The 20,362-nt window shown below is 40.8% G+C and overlaps 1 protein-coding gene across 2 annotated transcripts in view; it reads left to right on the forward strand.

The window, feature by feature from the left end:
- The first annotated feature begins 359 nt into the window (after positions 1 to 359).
- Positions 360 to 20,362, forward strand: part of LOC139304671 (matrix metalloproteinase-16-like) — a 64,313-nt gene continuing 44,310 nt past the window's right edge. Inside the window, exons 1-3 of one of the 2 annotated variants that reach the window (XM_070928590.1) lie at positions 360 to 485; positions 16,571 to 16,719; positions 18,338 to 18,460. In XM_070928590.1, the coding sequence (XP_070784691.1) occupies positions 360 to 485; positions 16,571 to 16,719; positions 18,338 to 18,460 (398 nt within the window). Of the gene's footprint in view, positions 486 to 15,606; positions 15,640 to 16,570; positions 16,720 to 18,337; positions 18,461 to 20,362 lie in introns of those variants that run through there. The other variant, XM_070928591.1, reaches the window with a different exon arrangement.

A 20,362-nucleotide genomic window follows, 5' to 3' on the forward strand; every position in this document is an offset into this window, starting at 1 on the left:
GGGCAGCTATGCCGCGCGGTGCAGAAAACGAGCTGGACGCGTCCGCTTGGAACAACGGCCGGTGTACTGGAGGACTCACCCGGGGACTGCAGGACCGGGAGGCTGCTGACAGGCGTTAACGGCGAGTCTTTCCCCGGGGACAACCTCCTCCTGAAACCGCGGCGAAAGTAGCGGCGACGCTATCCGCTCCTTCTCCCCTGTCCCTCTCCTCTCCCCTGCTTTCGGCACCGCAAGAGAGACACCGAGACGTCGGCTATGTTGCTGCTGAACGTCTAGGATTTACCCCCGTTGTCCGTTTGTTTGTAAAGACTGTAAATAAAACTGCTCAGAGACAATAAGCGACAACAGCGGGGTTCACTATGGTTTTATTGGCGGTCCGCAGTAGCAGATGTCTTAATAGCTGCTGTATGGGGACGTTATGCTTGCAGTTGTTGCTGTGGATTTTATGTGCCGTGAACGGAGAGGAGCAGCCGTTCAGTGTAGAGGTAAGAACCGGGACCTTTATTTATTGATATGACAACATTTCAATAAAGGAACAAGACCTGTGCTTTCCCTCCTATCACTCTGCACTCTTGTTTGTCTTATTTCTAAAGAATGATGCGTTTGAGGCACATTGTCTGTCAGTCTGTGTTGATGTTTCAATAACAACAGGGTCTTTGTGAGATGCCCAGCTGGGGTTGTAGCTCCATCCTATCCTTTTCAACACTTTTGAATTTTCTTTGAAGGGAAATTTAGATATTTTAGATGGAACATGTTTTACAGCATAATGATCTTATTCATCTTATTTTTTCCCCCTGTCTGGGTTTGTTTATGTTGTCAAACTTGAAAAGGAGTAGCTTCATTTCACTATAATATAATATTATTTGATAGAAAATGTCACCCAATAGACAGTGCAGGCCACAAGAGTAGTTTAATTTTAGTGGACTGTAATACTGTCATCCCCTCATATAAACTCTCCATGCCCGTGTAATTCAATGCTAAGTCAACAACAACAACAATAATCTTCCTAAAGGAGTCAATGGGGCAAATATTCAGAGTGGGTCCATGGCCAGATCTTTGTGTTTTTAGGGGTCCATGACTTGAAAATGTTAAGACAGGACATGAGAACTGCCACTTTAGAGCATTCAGATAGTATCACATGTGTTATTATAACAAAAGCAGCACATGCTCTGAGGCTTAATTCTGCAGTAAGAGATCTTATGGGTTAACAGGCAACAATGTGGGCAGCTACTGACTGAGGGAAAAAATTACTCTTTTCAAAGGGAGCTTTTATTCTGATATCCAGACTTAATGGATTGTTAAAAGCCTTCAGGCTACAAGTGTTATGCCAAAAAACTTTAACACTCAATCAGTCCTAAAAAAAAAAGAATCAGTGTTTGTTCTTTTTTGTCTTTCTTTCTTTCAAGATTCGGCAGAACTAACACAAGCTTTCCTACCACTGGTGAAGAGAAATTTGGGTTTTATCAAGGGCACATATGTCAATTTTACATCCCCATTTATTTCCGGAGCAAATCACCTCTATTTAGCCAAAGTTGAATGAGCAAGGCTATCATAAAATATTACACCGCAACCCCATCGTTGTCTCTCACACTTGGCTGCACACACAAAACGCAGAGACCCAACACAGGCACATGCCGGCATGTATTGGCTGCTGACGGTCATTCAAGTCCTACATCCACGTATTCCACATGATTTGCAAGCTTGGCATGCCACGCTTTCCCCCCTCGGGAGGGCAGGGAGCAGATTTGGTCCAGATGCTGCAGGTTACTCAGTTAAAATGTCCAAGCTCACATGACAGACAGACAGGAAGCAAGTTAGAGAGATGTCAAAAGGTTGGTTCTTTGTGCTCAGTGAATGTATCTTTGACCATTTTCCCCTAAAATGACCAAGATAACTTTAGAAAAACATGCTTTTCCACAAGATCTAGCCTTGTTCTATGCTACAAGACATCAATGACCAACCAACAATGTAAATATGAGCAATTATTGATTCATTTTCATATTTTAGAATTTATTTAAAGTTCCTAACTTGGCTCCACATTCAATTATCCTACATCTTCTGCCTTCACTGGCATGCTTATCCTTATTATCCTCCCCCAGCTCTTGTTTTCCAAGCTTTTCTTTGTTATACTCACATGTGAATGTACAGGAGTGACGCCACTCTGATCCTTCCTATTTTATATTGGCTACTTTTTGTTTAGACATCTTGTGATTTGCAAGTAAAGACATAAACTTGTAAGTCCTTTGGCTTTTAAATGTGCAAGATGTGGTTAAAAACAAAGGATGCCAGTCAATACATTTCTGCATGCAAAAGAGTAAAAACATCACAAGATGTTCTGAATGCATGTTGGTGGCAGCCTCCTGCTATGCCTGTCATGTACAGATGTGCTGTGCTCACTCTTGTCAGTACATTATCCTGCCAAGACAATGTAGCATTGAAATGTGGTTACAGTAGTTTCACATTTGTGCTCACTGTCTTTTTGGCTTCCTGACGTGTAGTATGTGTTGCAGTATTTAAATGCTTCCACATTCTTTTGTCAGTATGAATTAGGCTTTTCAGTTATTGTTGTGGGTATCCCAAGAGGTGAGAAAAGTCGTAAAGGCTGCTGGAGAGTGTAAGGTGAACATTTTGCCCCCATTACCCCAAATTGTTGAGGTGCCTTTGAGCAAACTGGTGTAAATATATGTAACTGTGGATGTCCAGTTGGGCGTCACTGGAGATGAGAATTAAGAGGTAAAATACAGCATTATTTGACCCCAAGAGGCAGTTGAAGCAAGGCAAAGCTATAGCCTAAACTGTTTCTCACTGTAAGTACTTTGTGGTGCAGTGGTGCCATGTATAGTGCAACAGTTAGATAGCATTATACAGCCAGTAGCAGGGTGACTGATGCCCCTCTGTATGTCTGTGACATTACAAACAGTTTCTGTTTCGGAAAGACTGTGGACTTTGTTGAACTGGTTTCACTGGAGCCACTTACTGGACTTGTTATGACTGTGTATGTGAGGGTAATAATGAAGAGAGAGACGAGTATTGCCTCTAAATGACAGGTGTGGTTTAAGGTGGGAGGTCACCTAAACCTGCCCTGTAATTGCTGGTCAGACTGCAGTCTGTTCAGAAAACTTTTACCCTTTTGTGATGGCAGCTTTAGTGCTGACTTCCTGAGTTTGACTTCATGGCTGAATTTTCTGTATTGCCAATTTTCTGCTTTCTTACAATTTTCTTTGCTCTGGGTGACATTTTACAGAAAGCACAGCCTGCCGCTGGGTGATAAAACAGTAATTAATACTAACTTGTAACACCTCACTTCAGTCTAGCGCTATAGATCTGCCAGTCTGTGCTTACTGCTGAAATATTTCCAAAAAGCTCCTCAGCTTTTGTTTATTCGATTGTCTTCCCTGAAGAAGTCATTTCCTTTGCAAATTAGACAATGTCATTAACAATGGCACAGCTACGAGTGCATTTCATTTATTTCTTTTCTATTTCAATGCATATTGATTTTATATGAAAAAGTAAGTAAGTTATTTTCAATGTTTTCTCTCTAAGGTCACTTAGTGTAGGTGGGCTGTGCAAGCAGTCGAGCTATCTTGAGTTATGTGAATCATTATTTTGTTTTATATAACACAAAGTAATTAAAAGAGAGATAATGGATTTCTAATCTCTGTTTCCTGTCTGTATTTGACACTGTTGATAAAATGAAATTTCACTTAATATTGCGTAAGAGTTTTCTCTGCTCAGTGCCACAAACACACAGCCATTCAGAACTGTGTTCAAATATCCTCCCATTTTTGTTTAAAGTGGTGGCTTTGAACTTCTTCTGGTGCTTAAAAGCTTTCAGTTCAAGATACAATGTATATTTGGGTTTAAAGGCCAAGTGCACTGCTGAGTCTTTACCCCCGTGCTGGTCCTGCATTGGATCAATGCTACCCTTAAATGTATGGTTTGAGCTTTGAACGCAGGCACCATGTGACCAATATATGGATTTTAAGAAAATGCAAACATTGCAGGTAAACAGTATATTCATCTATATATAATATATTCATCTTAAATGCTTTTATTTCCATCTGAGTCTAAAAATGATCTGGTTACATAAAATCCTCATTGTATCACTCGCAGCTGTTTCCGTGCTCTACAGTCTACCTTCTTTTCATTCTGTTGGGGATTTGTGATATTTTGACTCATGGGTGATTTTTCTCTCTCTCACCACGGTAGCTTTCTCTAGGAACACAACAACAACAACAACGTGGAAGCACCAACGCCTCATGAGCATCACATCGCCTTGGTTACACTCAGTCTTTCACAGAGAGGCATCAGGTGCAGCGCTTCGCTCTGAGTCACATTAAGTGTTTGAATCATGGCACTATGCTCACCAGAGACAAGGCAAAGTTGTGTAGTCAGAGATAATCTGCTGTACAACAAAGAGAGAGAAAGCAAAGTTGCTTCGGTGTACTCCCATCTGTTAACACATCCTGTCTCAGATGGATGAATGAATTAATGAAAGCTGGTTTTGCTAGACTACGCTGGCTGTCAGCTGTAATTATTAACTCCACCAAGGATTTTATCTGTATCTTGAAAATCTATAATCAGATTTCCATGAAATGTGGTCGACAGGCCTCGTGTCAAAAAACAACTGATTAGATTTTGAATATATTTTCATTGAGTATATGAATAGGAATATGTCTTTATTTTACTACTAAATAGGGCTAATCCAATATTAATGTTTATGTACTTAAAGAGGAATCATATTACGATAGGTTTATATCGAATGTGTTGTTTTTAACAAAATTCAAATTACGAATTCGATTAACTCAAAAATAAATAAAAAATCTGTAGAGAGTTGAAGCTACAGCCTATTGGCCCATTAGCTTAGCTTAGCATAGAGACTGGAAACGGGGGAAACGGCTAGCCTTAGTCTGTCCAAAGCTTAAAAATACATTTACTAGCACCTCTAAAGCGCTCTAATTAACATGTTTTATTTAAATTGTTTAATCTGTACACAAACAGAAATTATAGTCAAAAATAAACTAAATTAGTTTTTTGTTGCACATGTGTGAAGAGTTTTGTCTGATGTATAACAGAGGAACTGACATCGACATAATAAACTATTCTTATTAATATCAAGATGTTGATTTCAGCCACATATCTACCAGCCCAACTGCAACATTATGAGTCACCTAACACTGTAACTGCTGCGGCTGTTTTCAGCACTGTGTTAATGCCAAGCTGTCCTGTCCAATGCAAACTACTTAGTGCTGTTGTCACTATGCGGGGAATGGTAGAGCTTCAATTCCTGCTGCAGCTCATGTTACCAGTTGGCATGCTCCGCCTCTGAGTGGCAACTGAAGAATGGAAAGCAACTGGTGTGAATGTGTGTGTGAGTGTCTGTGTGTAAACACTTTTATCACTTGCATGGATTTTTGTTCTCGCTTGTTTGTGCACGTGTTCATTTGTAGCTAGTTGTGTGTGTGTGTGTGTGTGTGTGTTTACATGGGGCCGTGGTTTCATTGTGCTCACTGTCCTCGGCTCTGCCGCTGATAACCACAGCCCTGCTGGTGACCAGACCAAAGAAAAGAACTGAGAGATTTTCTTTTGCTGGACTGAACTGAGGCTTACATATAACTGAATACAATTCAAAACTGCGTGAAAACAATCTGAAAGATCTTATTTGCTATTTTTGGTGATAAGCTTTCACTGGCATGGTGTTATTGTGCTGCATTTCCCAGAAACCTCTTGGCAGTCAAGCAGTGTACATGGTACTTTGGTGTGTTTTTACTTGAAATGTCTCTTTTAGAAGTTTGAATGTACCCTTACTTCCCTGTGCCATGGTGGTTATCAGTACTTACATTAACTACTTAACTACTCCTCACAATTGTCCAAAATAGCCTCAAATTTAGCAAATGTTGAAACTACTGTTAAATTGCCTTTGTCTTACATAAATCACTGATTGTCTTTTATTTACTTGGAAATACAGTCAGTTATAATCCTCGTCTTTAACAAAGCGAATGTTAAATTGTTGCTGTGGTTTCTGTGCAGCCATATTGTCCTCCTACATACAGTTCACTTTGTATGTATGAGCTTACCTTCTGTGTCTGAGTGCATGCAGGCGTATTTATGAGTGTATTTATACTTGTGTGCTTTGCCCTCGTTTCTCACTGAGCAATCGTATGGATTGCAAGTACACGAACACACACACACACACACACACACACACACAAACAGCATTCTTGACGTCATTTGGCTTTGGTAAGAGAGCAGATTTCTGAGCCACTGGGGTGTCTGTGTCAGTCTGTTCACCCAATCCTAGAGAAATACACAACACCTGCACTGACCTAAATGATTCATAAACACACACACACACACGCACACACACGCACACACACCTGGTTTTCCTTATCAGCCACTTGTTATTGTTATGTATTGTTCCAAATCTTTCTCCCTGTATGTCAACACACAGTCTTTTCTCTCTGAGATTTATCTTTGGTCACAGCTTACTGAGCTGTTAAATCTTTAATGTGACTGACAACTGCAACATTAGATGATGCCAATGGGGTATCACATGTAAAGCTGTCAATTAAGCTGTTGACAGAAACGCTCTGGGACACCTATCTGTGTGTGTGTGTATATTTTTACACTGCACAATTTTGTGAGTCAGCAACTGTTGAAATCTGTTTTTGTGTGCAGTAATATGATCTTCTAACAGCACATGTTGAATATGTGATTACTGTTCATCACTGTTCAACATTAACGTAAGTGGAAACCTGAATATCAATCAGCCGTACCGAGGTGTGGTCTTATTAGGATTGAGATCTTTCTGCAGAGTGAGTTTATAAGACATTGGCTGATGTATGATGTCGTAATCCAGACATGTCCGTCTGTTATTTTCCATTTTCCACTATGTTAAGTCATCAAAATGCTTCGGAGAACCCCAGAAGATGATCCACTAGAAAAGGCAGTGTTCTGATCAGTATGTATGATCAGACTGTGACATTTTTGGGTGACATTTTTGTGACATTTTGTCCGAATGGGGCCACTGAGATTGTGAACATGGTGTGCATTAAGTATCTCTTGAGTGTGTGTGTGTGTGTAGGCGCTAGCAGCTAACTTTGTAGCAAAGCCCTGTTCAACCTCTGCAATAATCACATTGCACCGGGGTCATGAGGTGCAGATGATTGTTTCGGTGTCATTAAAAGTCATGTTGAGTCTTAGTGCAAATTTAAATTTCACAGTATGAATTAAAGTACAGCAGTTCAATTATGTGTGTGTGTGTGTGTGTGTGTGTGTGTGTGTGTGTGTGTGTGGGTTTGTGGTTACTGGTGTGGGCAGGAAGGCTGTGGTTGCCTTGACGACCCTGGCACACTCGCCAGTGGTTCTGTATGTAACCAATGAATAATTCAGGGTGGTCAGAGGCGGCAGGCTTTCCCACGAGTCACCTGTGCCGAGGAGCTCCGGTCGCTCCAGCTGCTCTGTCCTGACTCTGTTACTGGACAGATAGATCCACTTCTTAGCCCCCTCTCGCTGCCATGTTTTCTCATACAGTCAGAAAGATCAGTGCCTGGTTGCACGGCATACTCCCTTGGGTGTTGTAATATCTCTATTATAAAGTGACATTTGTCACACGTGTGTTAGTGACATGGTTCCTCTTCAAGATATAATTTTTCTTTAAGAATCCTCATAAATATCAGGGCTGGAATTATTCCAAAATGTCTTCTTCTTCAACTGCTGTCCTAACTTTAGTAATAATTGGCAGACCTGGTATTTGTGGTATGAAAGAAGGACATCAAGGTCTTCTCCTGCTGCTTTTCTATCCTGGCTGGGAGCTAATTGTATTCGCTCAGCCTCCCTGGGTGTAAATCATTCACAGATTAGATGAGTAGAACGAAAACCAGGAGGACTGTGAGGCGAGCACTGACAGGAACGTGCCCATAGCAGAGGAACTTGTTGGCATTTTGCAGCCTACAGGCAGGTTTTAAGGCAGTGTCTCTATCCTGCCAACACTTTACCCGTCACATGAGAAAAGACACCTGTGTCACGAGATGTTGGTGAAATTATACAGATTGGCATATGGCTCATAATTTGACTGCAGTGTCTGCCAAACTAGTCTGAAACTTTATCCTGGAGTTTAAGTTACCATTCTTAGTTTTGACAGATGTATATGTGATGTATATGATGAAGCAGTGTATAGAGACAAGATCCAAAATAGCCTGCACTTATTATACCATATAAGTGAATACTATACACTATAATTACAAAACTAGTCGTAATATGTTACCTTTGTGTTTGACAGATTCAGAGACAAAAGAAGCTGAAACGACTAGATTATAAGCCAGATGCGTGATGGGGTTTCTAATGTTGCTGATGCAGACAGTATGTGCATATACAGTAGGTGTATATATATTTAAACATGCAGGAACAGTGTGTGTACTCAAGGGGAGTAATATATAATAAATATACGAGGTTCAGTTTATCGCTTCTGTCCCATTCTGCCTATAAACCTTCTCTGAGTAGCTCAGGCTTGTAAACACACTCTCTGCTCTCTGAGCAGTTCACTGATGGTGTGTGACAGACCTGCTCTGATCACAAGCGTAATTCTGAGGTTTTATAGAACAGCCTGAGCCTAATTACCTCCAATATTGCAGAGAGTGAGTATCACAGGACCCGGGGTGAGTGGCAGAAAAAGTTGCAAAAACTTCAAACCAAACCAACCTGTGATTCCAGGTACTGTTGCAGAAATTGTAAGATTTCAGTGAAAAAGGACTGGCCTGATACTATTATTATATGCTATTATTATGGAGCATAAATCACCTGATCTCTCCCTTGACGTCACTTTTTTCATGCAATATATGGCTTCTTATTACATTTTCACACAAGTCACATTAATGTCAAAAGTACGCCCTCTCCCTCTGACTAAATAAAACTGCCATGAATGCATCTCGCCATCAACAATTAATGCACATGTGATCTGCAGCACAAGTCGCATGCTGTCCCCGTGTAACCTGAGGGGGCCAAGCTCCTGTCAGCCGAACGGTCACAGACGTCAACATCGGCAGCTACTGCACGCCGTCAGTGTGTTGCCATGCCGACCCAGGCTTCCTGAGACACGTCTCATCCATAATAGAATGATTCCATCGCCTTACAGGTTGGCCTTTTGATGGCACCCATCGGCTAATTGGCCCGCCTTCTGCTCGTCAGGTAGAGGGGCCATGCTGGCTGGTTGAGAGGTGGTCCGGGGACACAAGTGCTCTAGATTCACCTCAGTTCAGTGACTCGTATGAGGCTTCTGGATGAGGACATGGCCTCTGAATCACTCCAGTACTTCTGCCCTCTCTTTCACTGGGTAATTTGCATGTTACTTTCCTGATGTATAGGCTGAGTTTACCTGAGATGACTTGGTTTTAATCTCTCTGTCAGAGACTATTCTGAACCTGAAAGGTCTTATGTAGCTGGATAAGAGCCTCGGAGAACCAGGATATCATATATTCTATAGATATGGTTGTATTAATGCACTGAAGTGTCCTTTTAGGGTAGCTATGAGGGCCGAGATTTAAAACCAGAAACAGCTTTTTCTTTCACGGTGTGACAAAGGTGAAAATGAAATGCACTCTGTGCGAAGAAGTGTGGGGGGAAGTGAGGTGAGGCCGGGCTCCGCTTGCATCAGAAGCATGAGAGAAATCTACTTCAAAGTGGAGTGAAATCAAGTGTGGAGAACCCAAAAATAGGCACTGATGCATTTCAGACATTTTAGCCTTCATGAGGGCATGCTGGTGGACTCCTTATCTTTCTACTTCAAGAGTGCCTTGATTTCTGGAGAAGTTTAACCTCATTATAGCACACAACTCTTTCTGTCAGACTAACATTTTTTCTAACAACATGATTATTGGATTACACATGAGAGACTTGTGTTTGCTTTGTGACATATTCACACTTGGCTAGTTTGGTTCAGTTGCGTGGTGTAGGTTAGAGTTGAGGAGAATGTATGAATGGATCAAACAAACATGGCACAGCTATTACTGGTTCTGTAAACTTCAAACATTTTTATCTGATATCAAAACAGCTCCATGTATTTCCCCCTCGTCATGTTTCAGTATACCACATGTCATCTATATCTTTTGTTTCTAGCTGCCCGTTTTTGTTCTCTATAGCAGATTAAGGTATTCTTAAAGGAATAGTTTGATGAAGATTGATCGATTGTCAGTTTAATATGAAGCTACAGCCAGGAGATGGTTAGCTTAGCTTAGCATAGTGAGTGGAAACAAGTAGCATGCACATAATACATTTATCTTTATCATATTTAGGGGACAGACATGAGAGTGGTATCAATCTTCTCGTCTAATGCTTGGCAAGAAAGTGAATGTAGAACTTTTCCTTTAATACTCCTATCTGATTAATTCTTTCTTAGCTTAGATGCCAGAAAAGAAATCCCATCGGTTAACAGAGTTCCCAATCAGCCACTGTGTAATGTTTACAATTTTTGATTTGGTTTAAGACAGTGTGTCAACTCTAAATGGGCAAAAATGAAAATGTATCATCTTCTGCTTTGATCCAGAGAACTGAGCTACAGATGTGAACACGCTCTTAATATCTCCTTATTAACAATTCATGAAGCTTCTCTCCCCGTTATGATCTGATGCTCTGGTCAAAAATAATAATGTTGTTCGTCTCTATTTGCAGTACTGTTACTGTGAGCTCTGGTAGCCCAGTGAAGCACTTGTAATGCAGCACTAGATGAAGTATGGTTACCATTCTATGTCGTTATTATCACAACAACAACAAGGAGTCCAAATTGCAGCTCTACTGAATGGCACCATCTTTGCTTACAAGCTGCCTCGTTATCCATTTGTGAAGAGAGGACGGGGGAAGAATTCCTGTCTTATTGAATAAGGAGGCTGTCGATCCGGAGCCTCCTGCTCTCAGGAATCCTTACATTTGCAGAACACCGGGAACCATAGATCACATAGAGAAAGAGTGAATCAATGAGGAGGAGAAGAGGGAAGCAGAGAGGGAGGGTAAAGAAAGAAAAGGGAAAGAGATGAGGACAGATAACAGAGTGAGATGTAGGGAAAAAAAGCAAAGGGCTCTGTACTGATTCAGCTAAACACATTTTTTAAGATCTACGCCTCTGTCTCTAGGATTATAAGAAGACGGGTCACTGTCCTTGAAGTAGTCAAACACTGGGAGACATGCCTTAGCATTGTAGGCAGTACTAAATATCTGCTGTTTTGCCGTTTTAACTATTGTAGGTTGTAACATGTTTGGCACGTGACCCACACTAGGAACTAAAAGTCAAGTCAAAAAGTCCCCCAACTTTACTGAAGTTCAATACTCGCCACATTTTGTTTAAGCTGCAAAACATTGCTAAAGAAGAGATGCGGTGACCATAGTGACTCGGTTGACTGTGCTTGCTGTCAGTGTACAGAGTTTCATTGAAATTACTGGCTGCTCTTTTCTGCTGTATTCATTTATTGTGCTGTCTTGCCGTTCCCCTGCAGTGCTGTATATACAGAACCACTGTGACAGCTGCACCCTCCATGTCCTGCCTATGTCTCTCCATCTCATTCTCCCCACTCACCTCCTGCACACACACACACACACACACACACACACACACACACCATCCAATATCCTGTCACTGTCTGAGTGACAGACATATCTAACAACAGCCTCAGCTTTCTCTTTCTCCGTCGCCTCTTTTCTAATACGTCTCTCTATCTGATAATGGCTGCATTGTCTCATCACACCACCTGACTTAATACTTACTGCCAACACCTCTTGAAAAAACCTCTTGTGTTCTTTGCAGCTTCTCATTTACATCAAAGTCGTGCATATACTGCAAATACATTTTATACACACTTAATCTTATGTTCTGAGCAGGATTTCAAAACATGTTGTATCTGTACACACGTACATGTCTACGCAATAAAGTCATAAAGTCATAATTATTTTAAATAAATAGACAGTCTGTATATGTTTTAGCCCATGCAGTCTCCTTCATCTTGGGACAAAGTGGTCCTTTTTGGGACTTTTTCAAAAACCCATCTGAAGTACTGAAGCGTGTGTTTGTGTTGAATTAAAATGTTTCTCTGCCGGAACAATCAGGCTGTACAGTATTCTAAGGCTGCAGGGGGAAAACAACCTCGTAGCGTTTGGATTTTTTGTTTGGCTAAATATGCAGTGCCACGTCTAAACTGTACATTTTTTCATCAATATCTTCTTTTTTTCCCCTCTTTCACCCCAAAAGCAGCAGGGGTATTCACCGGGCCCGTGGTTATAGGACAGAGCCAAACGTGGTTACATTGGAAAAACCTCCAATGTCAACAGAGGAGATGTGAGAGAGGCACGGAGATGATTACAGGACAAGAAAAAGCAAAGTAGACATTAGGAGGAAAAGGAACGCCAGTAGAGAGCGACATGACAGAGAGGAGATGTGAGAAGAGGAGAGAGTGAGAGAGAACAAGATCTCACAGACACTAGTGATACCCGCTGGTTAATGGGATTTGAATGAATTAAGCTTTATGATGGGGCCATGAAGATGATTGTTAAGCATGCCTGTAATTGAGTGTGAATAATGTAAAGGTTGCTGGAGGAATTAATCAAATTTACAATCCTAAAACATGAAGATTTGAAAGGTTAAACTCAAGCTTTGAGTTTCAACTCTTATTTGGAAAGTTTAAAATTAGATTTGAAGCATTAAAACAAAGATTTGAATGTCTGTAATAACTGCTCTGTGCTTGTGATGTTTGCTGTTACAAGGATTTAATTTAAGTTCGTGTGCACGCCTTTCTGAGATTCAACACACTTTTTCTTCAGAGATTAAGACATGCCCTATCAGCTACGCTTGCTGGTATTTATGGCACTATTCTAACAGGGGAAAGATCTGAAACAACTTAAACCAGACCTGGTCTAACGGAGTTTCAATCAATCATTTGTGCTTTTCAAACCCAAATTATAGTTTATAAATCATGAGTTTTACCTCATGCATTGTGGCTCCAAACCACATTACTACACCATGCCAGAATAAAACGTATGAGTGTGTTTTGGAGAGAGATTTGTTTGTTTGTGTTTGTATATGTGTGCAGCATGTGTGGCTGTTGTATTGTCTTGTGATTTCTTCACAGAGCGCTCTGACCCACTGTGTGCTTTCATGTGTTTTTTTTTCATGGCTGAACCCTCTGTCAGTGTCATCGGGCTGTTTTGCAGCTTTGCAAGTGTTTCATGAATGCGTGTCTGTGTCTTTGTCTGAGCTTGTGCGTGCGTGTGTGTGTGCGTGTGTGTGTCAGACTACAGAGCGGTAGTTTCAGTACCTGAGCAGCCGAATGGAAATCTCACCCATGCTCCTCTCTCCCCAGAGGTCTCTCCAGAGTGTAAAAAACCTGACACACATCATAACGTTATCACCCACTCACCGAGTGTGAGGGGAGGAGGTGGGGGAGCATAGATAGAAAAAAAGAGGCAGTGGGAAATCCATGAAATAGACCAGAGCACTCAGCAGAGAAAGATGGACAATTAAAGAAGATAGGAAGGAGTGGAAGATAGAATGACATGTGAGGAGGAAGCCCGAGTGTGCAGGAAGGTGTGAAAAAATGTGAATCTTGACACATGCATAACATTTTGACATTGACAAGAGTTGGGCATGAGAAGTTATTGCTGCAGAGTGTTAATCTGTGCATGTGCCTACCTTTAGTCCTCAGGGGACAGGAAGTAGGTCGGCAGAGCATCAGGGATTTGTCAATGTGCCAATCACAGTACTGATAAACTACAAAGAGGAAGTCTGGCTTAGACGCTGTAGGTTCCTCTCTAGCCTGAAAGACTTTTGATTAACGATTTGTGCATGTTGGGGTCTTCCTATTAAATCGTTGGTGATATAAGATTCAATATGGTGTAAAATGTAACATTTTTCATTCATATTTCATTTACTACCTGAAACATCTCTATATATTTTGAATTCTATGCTTGCCTACAGACAAATTTGACATTTTTGCATGTTCAGCTAACCTGCTGTGGGTGCACTGACTGAAACACTCTAGGTTACACTGGCACTTAATTGGAATTCATGAATTGAAAGTTGGACACTCCATTGTCTCCATAATTACCATTAGCACCATTATCTAGTAATTTCCAGGAACCTTTTAATGCATTTATTTTTCAGTTTTACCAAAATATCTTCAATGTTGTCTTTTCCAGATCTTTAAGGGGGTGTTACAGTTAAATGATTGAATTTTCTGAGATAATTTAACTATTCTAACAGAATTAAATGAATAGTGAGTCATTTGTCTTTGGCCATCAATAATAAATTTACGGGTGTCATGACCTGGCCAAGAAATAGTCTGGCACATAACCCCCCATAAAATCACAACTTGTGGGTTTTATAGTGAGTTGAGCTTTAGAAGTACTGTTTGGCAGATTTTCTTTTTTAACAGAGCCATTTCTTTCCCCCCTGCTTCCAGTCTTTATGCTAAGCTAACCGTCTCCTGGCTCGAGCTTCATATTCAATCAACAGATATGAGGGTGGTGTCAAACTTGTAATTACCAAGGGGAATCCCCTCATTACATCGTCATTCATATTTATATATATATATATATATATATATATATTAAGGTATTTGTTTGAAAACTTTGCAATATCGGAGTTCGGAGTCAACATCTTTGGTTGCTAATTCCCATCTGCTCATTTTTTCCAGTAAAAGGTTTCCCCCCAAAACATGCAGTGTATCTCGCTCTCAAGATGTAAAATTGCATTGCCCACCTTTATTCATGTGCTATTTTTCAGAAGTGAGCTTTTAAAATTCACAGTTACATTTTCAACTAGGATCCCCTTTGTAGAGTCAGTATTCAGCCATTTGCCACTGCACAGGGATCAGGCGCCTGGAATGAAATGTTACTCATTAACTTTCCCCATTTGCATGTTAACTGAACACCGTCCCAGTAACAGTCGTCTTTTTTTGTCCCAGTTTGTGACACTTTTTAAATCCAATGAGTTTCTGAAGAGCTCATTGTTGCCGCTTGGAGCCCGACACGAGGCTTGCTCGCTTTAGCCGACGCTGCAGACTCACATTTGTTTCATTGTTGAATAATGGTTTGGCCTTCTCCTCGCTCGCTCTCACACCAAGCTTCCCTCCCTGTTTAGTGAATTTCGTACTCAGTGTGTATGCTATCCTGAGCAGCAGGCCTCCTTAATGACTGAAGCAGCTTGACAACATTGTGTATAAGAATAGCGCTCAGGTTTCACAGCACAGCGCTGCAGAATGAAGAATAAAAACGTCTGAGGCAAATATGCTGCCTGACAGTTTAAGCCACTGTTTTTTGTGTGATATTTCTCTGCACTTCAGACAATGCAATTTATTTTTTTTATTGGTTTAGTTTTATTTTTATTGGTTTGGCTTTGTGTTGCTCAATGCAGCTGTTGGCGAATCTGTTTACCATTTTCATGAAAAAGAGAGAATACAGAGCGGCTGGGACCATCCAAATCCCTAAAGCCTCTTCATTGGGAAAGCCCAGCCGATCCTCCTCTTCTCCCTGGTCCAAAGATCTGAGCTGTGATTCCCTCTGGCAGGATTTTATAGGGCCACTGAAAGCTCTATTACACCAAAGCCTTTCCCTGACAAGCCAAATGACATGATAACAGGTGACATTCTGCACTATAAACTCGTATAGAGGTTTCTCTCTTTCTACTTATGCCCTTTCCCTTACCAAAAAGTGCCTTAAGATCTTTTATTTGCTGATCTGTTTCTTCCTCTTGCATCTCTGGCTCTCACATAAAGTTGTACCTTGATGACATTTAAATGGTGTTCTAGGTCATGTAGAGCAGGGGATATTTTTTACCTTAATTTATTCAGGGGAATTCAGCTGAGTATATCGTCTGTTTAAAATGCTCCTCGTGCACAAATACAATACTATAAATTCACAGCACTGGCAGCATGGGAACTCACACCTCCAGGGCACTTCAGTGGCAGGTGTTAAAAGAATAGTTCAACATTTTGGGAAATATGCTCATTTAATTTCTTGCCGGGAGTTAGATCAGAAGATTGATACCACTCTCATGTCTGTACACTAAATATGAAGTTTAGTTACATATTTAGCTTAGAAGAACTATCTAGGAAACAGTTAGCTTACCTTAGCATAAAGACTGGAAACAGGGGGAAACAGCTAGCCTGGCTCTGTCCAAAGGAAAACAATCTGTCTACTAGCGCCTCTAAGCTACTAATTAAAATTTATAATTTTTTTGTGTTTAATTCATACAAAAAACAAAAAAGTGTAAAAATGACTATTTTCACCTTGCCAGGCAACCAGCAGAGACTGTGAATCTGTGAACTTTAAAGGTGAATTTTGTTACTTAGGAAAGACCTTGGCTAGTTGTTTCCCCTGTCTGTGTACAAATATGGGAAGTGCATCGATCTTCTCATCTGTCTCTCAGAAAGAAAGTGAATAAGCGTAATTCCCAATATGCCCAACAATTCCTCTAACCATGAATCTGCAATCGTGTTTTTAAATGTTTTGCAAAGTCATTAGCCTCTCAGCCGGAAACCTTTTACTGTAACGGCTCACCCTTCCCTCTCTCTCTGCATGTTTGTGTCCACAGGCATGGCTCCAGAGGTATGGCTACCTCCCTTCTGCAGACCCCAGAATGTCAGTGCTGCGTTCTGCTCGAGTCATGCAGTCCGCTATCGCTGCCATGCAGCGCCGCTATGGCCTCAATGTCACAGGGACTCTGGACGGCAACACCATAGAGTGAGTCACACTTTTAAAAAAACAAATACCTGTTAAAGATGCCACAATATGGGACTTTGAGTTCTGAGCTTTGTTCATGATGAGTTTCGTCAAAAAATAAGGAAACATGTCCATCTCAATGCACATGTAGCCTATTTTAGGAGTGTTTATGTTTCATTTAGTAGTGTAAATGTAAATTTCTTGTATAAGCGTGCATGCCAATAAATAGTATGGATAAATACTTATTATGGCTAATAAAATGTTACTACTTCAGAAGTGTGATTAATTATTGACATACCAGAACATCAGCTAAAAGACAGACACGCTCCTCAGTTATTTTTCTGAATAGATTGGTGTTATTTGTGCTTGATTTTCATGATTTGATAGACACTACATGCTGAAATTTGAATTTGCTCAGGCGTACATAGATATTTTACAGGAGTGAACAACAGCCAGCCAAAAATAAAGGATAAAATGTTGTTAGCATCATGTATTGTTTTTGATTGTTAGGACTCTAGATGAGTCTCTTCTTCTTCATCCCGTTTTGCATTCTGTAGGCAAGCAGAGTCATTTTACCAGACACAAAGTTACCCTGACAGGTATTTAGTGGGGCGTTTTAATTTGATCAAAGGGGCCTTTTACAGAGAGTACACCACCGTTGTCAGATCAAAGGCTGCAAAATGTCAAAGAGTTAATACTCAGCGGAAGAGAAGGGACAGTGTTGGGTTGCTCCTCGTGCGATCAGTCGAACCTGAACGCAGCAGCCACGAGTAGACAAGGATGACATGTACGTTTTTGTGACTGTACGACTGTACAATGACAAGAAGAGTCTTTCTGATGTTGCCTGAGGTGCACACACATGGATGTAGTGGAGGGTAAACCTGCCTGTGGCTTACATAGAGGTATATTCAAGTGATACTTTGCATTGAGAATCAAAGTGATTTTAGTTATGTGAGAAATAAAACACAATAGGTACTTGCAGTAATATGTAGTTGAGATTTCACCTGCTTTTAACCCTGGGGCTTTAACCAGACATCCTTTTACCTGCAAATCATTAAAAACAGCAGTGTTCACTGACATTTGTCCCCACCAACACTGAAATACCATCCATGCTGCAAATAGCAATGACCTCAAATTGGCCACTGAACTACAACATGGCAATGAGGTGGCCAGCGGTGTGAATGCAGACTAACAGCTGTCCGACCACTGGGCTGAAAACAGAGTGAGACGTGATAAGCTAACAGTATGCCTCTGCTTCTCCCCCTCTCCTCCTCTTCTTCTCTTTGTTGATGTAGCGATAACACGATAAGGTGAGGCGTCTTTTGTGTGTAATACGTGAATGGATATGTTTGCATGTTCTGTGTTTAGATTTTGAAATAACTTTTAAGTGCATTGTCATGTATGTGGTTTGTATGTATCTCAACATGTGTGCCAACCTGTTAGAATTGCTTATACATACACTATGACATCACTCATCAGTAAAGTCTACCCCTGTTCATGAATGTAAAGAGCTACACTGGATCAGAATTGGTTCCTAGTCATCATGTCGGCATTGTACATCACTTTATAAAAGATATGATACTCACAGCAGAATGATCAATGTACCTTCAGTGTTGACTCTCTCTCGTTGGTCCTGTAGGTGGATGAAGAGGCCCAGATGTGGGGTTCCTGACCAGGTAGGAGGTGCATCCAAATTCAGTGTCAGGAAACGGCGGTACGCCCTTACAGGACAGAAGTGGCAACACAAACATATCACATACAGGTGGGTGGTTTTAAATTCAGCCTATCAACTTAATTTAGAGGCGGTGTTGTCACAATGTTTTATAATAGTCCGATCCCCGTGACCAGGGCTGCAGCAACCGAGCCACACACACTGACTCTCTCCATCAAGAGGGCTTTTGTCAAGTTGTGAAGACATACGGTCAACAAGATTAACCCAGTGTGCGCCTACAGCCACAAAGAAATAACTGATATCTGCACACATGCACACACACAGAGGCATGTGCACACAAACAGGGCTCCAGGACTTAACCAGTGTCATTGACCTTTTCATTGAGATACACATTCCTTTCAGAGAGACAGAAAAAGATACAGCCTATTCTTATCCTCCGTATCTGCCTTTTATAAAACCCACAGCACAGGCTGTTCTTCAAACCCCGGTCTGTAGAAGAAACAGCTTTATCCTCAATAGAACATGTAGCACAAATGGGAAAAGAGTGTACATGTAAGAGCCATACATGCACCAGAGATCCCATCACCAATTTTATAATTCACAAGCACAGTTTCTGATGTTGTAATAATGTATAGGACAACATGCTGGGGTTATGTAATGTTTCTCTGTTGATTTAGTGAGGTCAGTAGCTCAGATTCTGTAATATTTTGTACATACTATACTGTTGCTAGCCCCCAGCTCCATGTTTCATGGGATAATCCTTAAGAACTGGGCTTGTTTTTTATTTTTGCTCTGGCCTGAGGATAAATGTATAAGCAGTGTTACATGCTGAATGTAATTTAGAGGATCAGTAACCTACAGCTGGAGTAGGACTGTATATCACTGATCGCAGAACTGTCCGCATTCATGTCTGTGCATTTTTTCTTTTCTTTTTTTTAAATTACACTGGGTTTGGAGTTATCTTTTGTGAGTGCTTGGTTCACCTCAGATTTGAAAAGAAGAAAATGAGGCAGGCTTAATGAAGAGTGGAGGAGTAGATGGGTGGAATTGAGGGGGTTGGGAGTGAGGAGTGGAGGGAGGGTGTTGGAGGAGAAGCAGCTGCAGATAGAAAGGAATGAGCTGAGAGAAGAGGAGGAAACCCCAGTGGAAAGCAGAGGGTGCTCTCTGACAGATTAGGGTTATGTAATAGGATGGAAGCATTTTGAGAGCGTGTGTGTGCTCGTGTGTGCATATATGTGTGTGTGTATTGTACATAGATGTGTGCCTAGCCTCCAGTCAGTAGTCAGATGTGCCTGCAGCTGCTCCTTTTAAGTTAAATTGGTGCAATGGACGTAGTTAGAGGATGTAGCTCATTGTATATCTTATAAAGACATCTCCTTTAAGGTTCCATGTGTCACATTTCTATATCGAAAAAACATTATTAATCATTTTGAGATAGTGTATCAAAATGTTATAGACTGTGTTATGGTACAAAAACACACAACAGGAACCCTTTAGTTTCACAGTTAATACACAATTATATGCTAGTCCCTCTATTCTACGTATAACACGAACGTTTTACCCTGTCAGAATGTGTATCAGCTATCGGTTATCATTTCTCCTCTTGGGTTCTTTTAAACAAATGCATGCATGTTAAATCAAAGACCAGAAACAATATCTTTACTGTTAAATTAACATAAAATACAGATTTAAAATAAAAGGATAACTCAGGTTTATTAGGGTTGGGCCTCGTTCATCGCCGATGGCTCACAGTCATCGACTACTGAGCTCTCTACCGTCGTAACATTGTGATCTAAAAGCCGAAATCACAATATCAAACCTGTACTGGTTTAACCAACAACCCTCAAGTTTTATATCAGCCCAACATGTGTCCTTTAAGCTGAAGTTAGAGGGAACTACTGTATGTAGTGTGTATTTATATATATATATATGTATATAAAAGTATAAAACAAGTATGCAAAGTTGTGGGCTTGAATCCAAGTCTAGGCCTTT

The sequence above is a fragment of the Enoplosus armatus genome, chromosome 21, assembly GCF_043641665.1.
Source record: "Enoplosus armatus isolate fEnoArm2 chromosome 21, fEnoArm2.hap1, whole genome shotgun sequence".
Classification (NCBI taxonomy): domain Eukaryota; kingdom Metazoa; phylum Chordata; class Actinopteri; order Centrarchiformes; family Enoplosidae; genus Enoplosus; species Enoplosus armatus.